This window comes from Pristiophorus japonicus, chromosome 13, assembly GCF_044704955.1.
Source record: "Pristiophorus japonicus isolate sPriJap1 chromosome 13, sPriJap1.hap1, whole genome shotgun sequence".
NCBI lineage: Eukaryota > Metazoa > Chordata > Chondrichthyes > Pristiophoridae > Pristiophorus > Pristiophorus japonicus.
In genome coordinates this window covers 155,119,371-155,130,081 of record NC_091989.1, presented here as the reverse complement: position 1 = coordinate 155,130,081, position 10,711 = coordinate 155,119,371, and the positions used below count along the sequence as shown (strand labels likewise).

Here is a 10,711-nt window from a genome sequence, read left to right as displayed (position 1 = left end):
GTTAGGATTTTCCACTTCAACACCCCTGATGCATTCTCGGAGTGCTTATGAGAAAATTCTGCACAGCCAGCCTGTGATTTTCCAACATTAATGCTTGCATCAGGAACACTGAAGTGGAAAATTAATTTCAAGGTGTCTGCCACCATGTTGTACCATGTCATGCTGCAACTGTAAAACAATTGTATAGGGATCTTCTAAGTACTTTATTTAAATATAGTTATGTTTAGCTTAACTATTTTTATTCATCATCATCATCATCATCATCATAGGCAGTCCCTCGAAATCGCGGAAGACTTGCTTCCACTCCAAAAGTGAGTTTTCAGGGAATTACAGTCTCTGTCACAGGTGGGACAGACAGTCGTTGGAGGAAAGGGTGGGTGGGGAGTCTGGTTTTCCGCACACTCCTTCCGCTGCCTGCACTTGCTTTCTGCATGCTCTCGGCGACGAGACTCGAGGTGCTCAGTGTCCTCCCAATGCGAGACTCGAGGTGCTCAGTGTCCTCCCAATGCTCTTCCTCCACTTAGGGCAGTCTTTGGCCAGGGACTCCCAGGTGGCGGTGGGGATGCACTTTATCAAGGAGGCTTTGAGGGTATCCTTGAAATGTTTCCTCTGCCCATCTGGGGCTCACTTACCGTGTAAGAGTTCCGAGTAGAGCGCTTGCTTTGGGAGTCTTGTGTCGGGCATGCAAACAATGCAGATGACTACAGAATGACATCACACATACAAGAAAAACTAAAATTAATGGAAAGTTTAAAATACATTTTCCAACAGCATTGAATATATATTTGGTAGCAGTAAGTGACCAGCAATGTTTTAATACGAAATTAATATAGAATGGCTTTAAAAACTGATTTATTTTTAAATCTGCCTTGTAATGTCATTTTTATGCTTGTGTAATGTAAAATCCGTCGCCTGCTCCATTCACTTTAGGAAAGGTCCCAAATTCAAGCTTCCAGTCTCCAGTTCTGGGATGCACCTGTTCTGTTGGGAAGGATGATGGACAGGGCATAGCCCCGCCCTGCAGGATACGCTCGTTCTCTAATTGGCTCGGCGGGAGGTCTATGTTAATGAGGTCTGACCCCCTGCACCTGACGCTCAGATATTTTCCACAAGGGAGGAATGTGAGGGGTAGGCGGGCTCTGGGTTTCCCATTCCACTTGTTCTTCCACTCGTCATCCATGGCACTTTTATTTGCCTCATCTTGAGCGCTCAGCTAACGGAATTCAGATTTCAGACTGAATGCTCTCAGTGCGAGAGAAAGGAAACAGCAGTCATGCCCCGTTCTTTCCTGGTCAAGAAACACTGCAGCACCAAGAAACCAAACTACAGTCAACTGGAGATACAGAATGGTAATAAAGTTTTGAAACTTTTAAAACTCGTTATTTTTAGTTATTCAAAAAGCTTTTGAAATTAGTTTTTGACTTGTAATTTAGTTTGGAGCATCATATCGTGCAGTTACTTGTTTGCTTTTGTTCAAACAGATTGTTTTTCATTTACTTTGTAAGTTTTTTTAAATAACAATTGTATTGCCTGATATTAAAATAACGGCATGGCGTGACCATGTGAATGACGGGTTATGCCTTTCTCCCCAATTAAAACGGAAGAAAGATTTGAGTTAAGTGGAACTGTTCAGCAAACCGGGTTTGCAGAAGCGCGGCTTGTAAAATAAAGAGAGCCCCCAGCAGGTGCATAGCCTCACACGAGGGTTCTCATTCTTGTTCACATGCTCGCTCCTCCAGTTCAGGAGTTGTATTGTCTTGAATAGGCTTGTTTGGGTTGTTTGGGCTGTTCTAAGTGTTTTGTTGTTTCTTCTCCCTCCCCCGTCGATTAAAAATCAGCTCAGCGCAACACAAACTACAGTTTCTTCAGAAATCCCCTGTGTAGTTTATTTTTAAATGTTTGTTTCATGTTCCACACCAGACTTCCCCTTTAACTTGTGGGGAACCACCGAGAGGCACATATATCTCTCCCAGTGAATTATTTTAAATGAATCATTTGCTGTGGAATGATGCTAACTGTCCAGGGTTACTTCTCCTAACCATCATCATCATCATGGGAGGCATGGACAGGGCTGTTAATTTTATTTATATTTTTGGATAACTTTTAACTGGAGAGAAGGGGGGAAAGCACATTTAAAATGAAATTATCTGTGCAATTATGCATTATTAATACCGTCACGTACAATATGTAGGAAAATAACCTGGAGGTGTGGCCGACGCGTACGTAAAATTCAGGAACACAGCAGCATTTGATTCAATCGTTTAATGACCATGCACCTCCTCACCAAAGTCAAAAATATAACTTTTTACTTGAGGAATATGATTAATTAACATCCTTGCTTCCGTATTCTCTAATTCTACTTTTAAAGATTTTTTTATTTTAGAATTTATATTTATAATTAATTTTGAAATGTTTCATGAAAGAAAATTAAGTGTTTAAAAGCAGAACATATCTTAATTTTTGAAGGATTGAAAATAATTGTTAGTAGACATTTTGTCTGGTTATATTCACTATTCGCCACCCCAAAATGTTCTCGCATGCCCATTGTAATCACTTTCATCTAAGGAACTTTTTCCAAAGTGCGCACTCCCAGCAAAGTACCACATTTTTCTCTCTGTACAAGTGACTGGATACACACTCAATTTATTTACACCATTCTTCCTAAGAAACAAAGACTCAGCTGGCTGGTGAATTTGGGTGTTAACATAATAACTCCACCTCCTAGATTTCTAGAATGCATTAATTGTACACTGTACAATATCCACTCTTGTCCAGTTTATTTTGAGGTGTGTGTGTGTGGTCACTAAACTGATAGGAAAAAGGATCCCTCTTTGAATTTTCTATTGTGCTGTGACTTATGGATGGCGGTATTCTAAGATGCATGTTTAACTGGTGTCAGTTCCTGTTAAACACAACCTATTTTCCACACAGACTTTGATAGAAAAAAAACATCATCTCTAATGTGAAATACTTTATGCTGTGTTTACATTTAACAATGTGGCTTGCTGGATTGTTGAAATAACTGCTGCCATGTGAGCAATTTGAACTATAAACCATGTATATATGTGTAATCTCAGTAAAAACAATGTGTTAACCTTGGGTTTCGCAAAAATAATTTCAAATTAATTTTAACTTGGCTTGTGGGACTGATGAAGTCACTGATGTGAAGTCTAAATTTTCTGATATTTAAACAACTTGTTTGTTTTCATGTAACAGCTATGCAGGTGAAATATTATTGCCTTTGTTCTCATTGTTAGTTACAGAAATGCAAATGGACAAGGCAGTGTAGAAGTGAATCTTTATAAGCTTCGCCAAGTAGGACTTCTAGAAATACTATCAGTTTAAAAATAACTCGCATGATTTGAGATTTTTGCTTTCTTTTCAGCAACGGCCATTTCACCCTATTTATATGAGGATTTGACATTTCCACTGATGCCACAGCCCGAAGTGCTCACTCCCATCATTTGTGACCCGTCAAGACTGTGGGACAGGGCTCCTATCAGTCTCCGAGTGTGTCTGCCCCCTCCCCTGGATGCTGAGATTGGAACAGAAACACCATTCAGCAACCAACCAAGCCTGGAGATCAGTGTTAAGGAATGTGCGGCTGTCAGAGGCAGCAACACTCCACTAAGGGATACAGTGAATGACCTTAACCTGTCCCTTTCCAAAAAAGCCAAGAGAAGAGCCATAAACAATGGCACATTTAAAGGAGACAACAACTCGGAGGAGAAAATTCTTGAGGTCGAAAGCACTGCTGAAGCAATCCTGGAGAAGTTTGAGTGTTTTCAGTGTCACAAGGCATACAACACTTTATCTGGGCTCTCTAAACACAGACAGTTTCACTGTGAAACACAGACGAGAAAATACTTTAACTGCAAATATTGTGATAAGGAATATGTCAGTCTGGGTGCATTGAAGATGCACATAAGGACACACACACTGCCCTGCGTCTGCAAAATCTGTGGCAAAGCCTTCTCTAGACCTTGGCTCTTACAGGGGCACATCAGAACACATACTGGTAAGTACAAATAAAACACTAGGGCTCGAGAAAGGGGAAAAAAACAACCAGGTTCCCACTGCTGATCACTATGTGAATGAGGAGGAGAACAGAATTGGGCTCAGCTGTGATGTCGGTCTTTTTCCCCCCACCTCCCCACCCCATCGTGGAATTGCCTGCCCACACTCACTGTGTAGACTTATACATGGCAAGTGACTGAGGACTACCAGCACGGTGGATGGTACACTAGGAGGAAATAATAGGAAGGGGACAAAATGAAGAATGTTAATTATCTTCTTTAAATTCTTGGTGGTACTAGAATTTTGCATTAATGTGAAGGAGTTCCAAATCTCGTGTTCTCAAAAGATAGTATCTCACAGAGTGCAGGCTTAGCACTTTCCTAAAGATGAAAATGAATTGACCTTACTATTTTCATTTTCTAGCTTAAAGTTAAACAGAATGTGACCCCGGGCGCGCACACATGCTGCATAATCCATTCCCTGAGGTAGAACCAGAAATCCCCCCAAAAATGCACTTTACATGAATGTTGCAAAATACTACACTAGTCGTATAGTAATAAACTTGAAGCAACAGACCGCACTAGAATATCACGTGGCGGCATATCACTCCAGGGAGCAGCACGTGCTGGAGCAGGAGAGCAACATCAGTGAAAAGGAACATCATCAAGGTCCAGGGCGGTGATTGGAGCGTGGGCAGGTAGTGCAGGAGCGGCGAGGTCAGGGCGAAGGAGCGGCAAGAGATTGTAGAGGGACGTGATCGGGGCCCAGGAGAGGCGTGAGTTCGGAGCCCAGAAGAGGTGAGGGCCCAGCGACAGCACGGACCAGCCCACACTGTGATATATGTGCGCACTAGTTCTGTGCAGCAGAGCTGGTCTCCAGTCAGCTTGGTTAATCCTTGCTACTGGATCAAGACCTAGCTCTGTCAAGCCCGTGTGGTGGCTGGTGTGCAACGGTCACCACGTTTTTAAAAAAAAATCCAAGCACGGGCATCTTCCACCCTTCAAAATTTAGTTCGGACCTAGAATTTTAGGTCCTTCATTGAAACACCTGTGAACTTTTTGACGTGGAAGCAAGTCCTCCTCGATTCGAGGGACTGCCTATAATGATGATGATGATTATCACAATATTCCACCCATGGATCTTGCTGATGCAGTTTTGAATCAATGTTTATGTGAGAGAGCAAGAACCTTTTTTAATTACCTAACATGTTGTATAGCAACTCCTGCAATAGCAATTCTGTTGAAAATTGGCAGTGCAATGGGCTTTGCCCTGGTGGTGCTCTAGCCTTCACCTAGATCACTATGTTGCTTTCTATATTTAATAAATGCTCCCAGGGAAAGCTCAAACACTCTAATTTAAAGTCTTCTCTATGTATCTAGCAGTTCCTTAAATAACTGGTAAATTATTTTATTAATCCACAAAGACATCCCCGTAAGCATGCACAAGTGATATTAAAAGCACAACTTGCTAGCAGGGCAGCACAGACTTTTGTGAGATGATATTTTAAAGGACAGTCCATTAGGTGAGCAGTATACTCGCTGTAATAATTTATATGGAGTCAGCATTTGGCTGAGCTCTAAATGTGGAGGAGTGCTCCATCATTAGTGACATCTAAATGGTCATAAATTCCCAAGATTACAATTAAGCAGCGACATTTATTTGGACTGAATGGAAGTTTCTTCCTCTGTGTACACGTGAACCCCAAAATGCACTGCATGAAATGAACAAAATGGTATGCAGATACATTTTAAACTATTTGCCCTTATTATTTATAAAGTTAATTATATAACAAACAGTTAAAACTGTCTAATAGTGAATTATTTTTAAGGTTTTATTCTGGTTCATGTGATTTTTTTTTAAAATGATTTATTACGGTGGGCTGGTGATGCAGAGCATTAGTGTACTAACAATGCATCATAGGATGGGGTACAGGTGTTTCCTTTAGCTTTGAAGTTGGGGGGGGGCGGTTACTGAGTGGTGGCAAGTAAGGAAATTTCAGAAGGCCATGCTCATATTCCTGATGACTGGTTGTGAACTGGAATTGGCAGACCTGGATGCAAGTTGCTTTTCAGTTACATGGAGCTGAGAAAATCAGTATCTCTTTATAGATGAACTGGAAAATTAGTGTCTCATAATTGATCATGTGTTGACCCTATCAAGTCTTTTTTTTTTAAAATCATGTATCCTGTTTGGTGCAGGCGATTGTGGTACCTTCATAGCTGATGTATTTGCATTCTTACTCTTCACAGGAGAGAAACCTTTTGCCTGTCCTCACTGTAGCAGGGCTTTTGCAGATCGCTCCAACCTCCGAGCACACCTGCAGACACACTCGGATGTGAAGAGATACCAATGCAAGAGCTGCTCGAAGACCTTCTCCAGAATGTCTCTTCTTTCCAAACACGAGGAGGCTGGCTGCTGCCCCATGTCTTGACACATACTTTGTAACTCCCCATTTTGTAACCAGCTGAAGGTGTGGCCACTGTGTGGAGGTCTTTATGTTAGCATTATAGAAGTGAAAATGGGTACGAACTACTTATTGGCACATCAAATCTCAAAGTAATTTCATGCTGATGGAGATTTGCAGTTTGGTATCTTGCACTAGTAAAGTATCAATCTGGACTATGTTAGATATGACAGACTATTGTTAACCATCTAGAAGTTAAACTCTGAAACATCCAATATAACCATAGAAAGGCAATATTAAAAGCAAATACATGCATTGATTGTGTGAAAATTGGAATGTGAACATCCCTACTCTTCAATGAAGCGGACTTGCAGCGCTTTGCAAAACCGAGAAGGCAGATTGGATCTTTTGAATGTACCTAAAAGGAGCACATGACAAAGTAGAACTGGGATGGGGAAGGGGGAAATGTGTGGCACATGCAGGAGGATGAGGAGTATTGCTCTCTCAAACTTCAGGGCTTCCTCTCATGGCTGCCTCCAAAGGAAGTCTGTATAAAGATTTAAGAATACGACTTGAAAGAGCACAAGTTTCTCCCACCGAAATGAATTACTCCATTACAGATAAACTGGAGAAATTTACTCGAGGTGAAATTTTGGTGGAATCTTGGAGACAGTCAGGTTTTATGTTTGATTATTAGATTTTTTTTTCAACTTGCGTGAAGAGGGTATCAAATTTGCTGTCAATACTTGTGTTGCTGGTAACTGTCTTTTGCCTCTGCACTCAAATTTCCACTGAGTGTAATTTAATATACAGTGTTTTTGTGTTGGCATAAACGGTTCAAGCTGCACTGTGCCAATAACACAATGTTACATACCTGCGTTTGTGAGGTTGTGATCTATGGCTTAACTCGCCCTTTAGTCACTTGAAGATCTACATACAAAGATTATTGTTTTTCAACAATAGCTTCAACAAGATCTAGAGGGTTCCATTGTCCAGACACAATGCCACAAGTCAATATATCTTTTTTTTTTCTAAGAGAAAATGTGATTTCCTAGAATGTGTTCAGTTCTGTTTATGACAGTATCACTCAGCCTGCTTTGGAGAAAAAACTCAACTTTACAATTGGAATCAAAAGGCCTGTTGTAGACTTGGCTACTCTTTGCTGTTGCAGCAGTAACAATTGCAGCAGTAACAATTACAGCTCTGCAATCTGCCTGCACTGGAAGCCAGATGAGAATCCTATTATTTAACAACTCTAAATTAGTTCTACAACCACCACAATTTCTAAGGCAGCAAAAATGGGATTATTCTAATGTGTGAAAAAAATGAAACCTATTGTGTTTAAGAAACCATGATTTTAGATTTACAAAAATCATCTAACTATATATTGAGCTGCATTGGTTGGGAGGAAAAAACCTGCAAATATTGAGGGGAAAAAAGTATGTAATTGGTGCTGTGATTGTTTTTCTTGCATATAGTAGCTATCAGATCATTTTGAATTTTACATGGAGTTGGTGAAAACCTCAAATTAATCAGTCATGAATTTTTAATATATGTTAACGATCTGGAAAAATGAGCATAATAGTGAGTTAATAAGATGCCTGGTTAAACTGAAGGAAGCTTGAGGACTTCATTTTAATATAAGCAAAGGGTTTACCAAGACTAACCTTTGAAAACTTGCACCTAAAAAGGGCAGAATTACCATAGCTGTTATGGTAGCATGGCCCAGAACTGCATCCTATCTTGCACTGGGAGTTCTCGGTTCTCGCTTGGCCTTGTATGACACAAATGGGGCAGTGGCAGAGGTGGGGACTCTGTCCACTGGGATTTTCCCATTCCCTGATCTCAGTGGGACCTGGCGCAAGATTGGAGCCCGGTAAGCCCATTGAGATGAGACGTACTAAGTTCCAGAAAAGTACAAGTGGACCCCAGGGACACAACCTCGACCCTTGAATATGACCTACGTTTTTAAAAAGTAAAAAAAAATAGTACCTGTGTAAGTGGGTCAAATAGGGTATGGAAATAGTTTCGCCAGAGGTGAAGTAGACAAACGCTCTTTCTCTTTCTCTTTACCCCCCCCCCCCCCCCCCCCAAGATGCCTGCTAGCCCCATGCAGGTGAGGTGCCTTCCTACTAATCGTGCAAACTCTGTTGGGTTCAGTGCTGGAGGCCCTGAACATCCTCGGCTGTGATCATGGCGGTAATGCTGGAATCATGCCACCCATGACCTACTGACCTGAGACCTAAGCGGGGTTGATGCGAGAGCACGTTATTTTCATGGGGCCAGCAGGCACTCATCAACCCCATGCTGCTAGAACCTCCAGAACTTGGCTGCCATTTAGGAGGGTGATGATCCAGGCACTGCCCCATCCTGAAGGAACGATTTCTGTATTAACATTGATCCTCTTACACAGAAAGACAATATAAGATATTTAGTAATTTCTGGAGGCTGATGTACTGCCTCCAACCTTCGGGTTGAACCTGTGGAATTCTCTACCACAGAAAGTTGTTGAGGCCAGTTCGTTAGATATATTCAAAAGGGAGTTAGATGTGGCCCTTACGGCTAAAGGGATCAAGGGCTATGGAGAGAAAGCAGGAATGCAGTGATGAAGTTGCATGATCAGCCATGATCATATTGAATGATGTGCAGGCTCGAAGGGCCTAATGGCCTACTCCTGCACCTACTTTCCAAGTTTCTATGCAAGTTCCACTAAGCTGAGGGAAGTAGGATCCCCAGCACAAAGTCTCTGCCCTGGATCTGCATCCTCTGCATCACTCGGTTTGTAAGAGGCTAACAGAGGCTTCTCTCCTTGCAGGGCTGAGTGGAAACTCAGTGAGGAAGGGACCTGGCTTATGTTCAGGCTGTTCCTATGGATTACTGACCGAGTCATGGCAGGAGTTTACTGGCTGAGTACTTTAACCTCAAATATTTTTGTAAGGATAACAACACTTTTCCCCCCAATGTATTGTGTAGCAGATAGAGAAGAGTAAAATCCAGAATAAGGAAAAAATAGTGTGTGTGTGTTTGCGTGTGGTTTATAAAAAAAAAAATACTTCTCACCAAATTACTTACTCTCCTTCTGAAGTCATTTATTTCTTGGTACAATTCCACAGGAGCCAGATATGCTGCTACCTTGCCCAATTGGCAATTATTCATGTGTGACCCTTGATGTTGGGTAATGATGACCATCATGGCTGAGCTAGATTCCATTGTCGGTCAAGATCCACGCATGCCAACTTCTAGCACCAGTCACTGGTGCAATATTACTGTTTATATTCATATGTCTGTGAGATCCCAACACAGTGGCCTACAGTGCTGAACATAATACAGTGGAGACAGATTTTGGCGAGGTGGGGTGGGTGGTGGTTAGCTGGAAGAGAAGATGAACTGATCTGCACTGAGTTTTAATAATGAAAAAACTCCAAAGCTATTACTAATCATATTGATGCACTTATAAGAACATAAATAGGAGCAGGCGTAGGCCATAAGGCCTCTCGAGCCTGCTCCGCCATTCAATAAGATCATGGCTGATCTGATCATGGACTCAGTTCCACTTCCCCGCCCGCTCCCCATAACCCCTCATCCATCCCCCCCCCCCCCCCCCCCCCAATCGCTCAAGAAACTATCTGTTTCGGTCTTAAATTTATTTAATGTCCCAGCTTCCTCAGCTCTCTGAGGCAGCGAATTCCACAGATTCACAACCCTCCAGAGAAATAATTTCTCCTCATCTCAGTTCTAAATAGGCGGCCCCTTATTCTAAGACCGTGCCCTCTAGTTCTAGTCTCCCTCACCAGTGGAAACATCCTCTCTCTATCCACCTTGTCAAGCCCCCTCATAATCTTTTCATTTCTATAAGATCACCTCTTCTTCTGAATTGCAATGAGTAGAGGCCCAATCTACTCAACCTTTCCTCATAAGTCAACCCCTTCATCCCCAGGATCAACCTAGTGAACCTTCTCTGAACTGCCTCCAAAGCAAGTATATCCTTTCGTAAATATGGAAACCAAAACTGCACGCAGTATTCCAGGTGTGGCCTCACCAATACCCTGTACAGTTGTAACAAGACTTCCCTGCTTTTATACTCCATCCCCTTTGCAATAAAGGCCAAGATTCCATTGGCCTTCCTGATCACTTGCTGTACCTGCATATTATCCTTTTGTGTTTCATACACAAGTACCCCCAGGTCCTGCTGTACTGCAGCACTTTGCAATTTTTCTCCATTTAAATAATAACTTGCTCTTTGGCAGAAAAAATCAAAGTGCATGACCTCACACTTTCCAACATTACACT

General features: G+C 41.9%; 1 protein-coding gene across 1 annotated transcript; it reads left to right on the top strand.

Moving 5' to 3' along the window:
- Positions 1-1,222: 1,222 nt before the first annotated feature.
- snai3 (snail family zinc finger 3) lies at positions 1,223-7,410 on the top strand. The gene is made up of 3 exons (XM_070896987.1): positions 1,223-1,349; positions 3,386-4,018; positions 6,267-7,410. Exons 1-3 carry the CDS (start codon positions 1,274-1,276, stop codon positions 6,446-6,448), a joined length of 891 nt encoding a protein of 296 aa, XP_070753088.1. The 5' UTR covers positions 1,223-1,273; the 3' UTR covers positions 6,449-7,410.
- Positions 7,411-10,711: the final 3,301 nt, after the last annotated feature.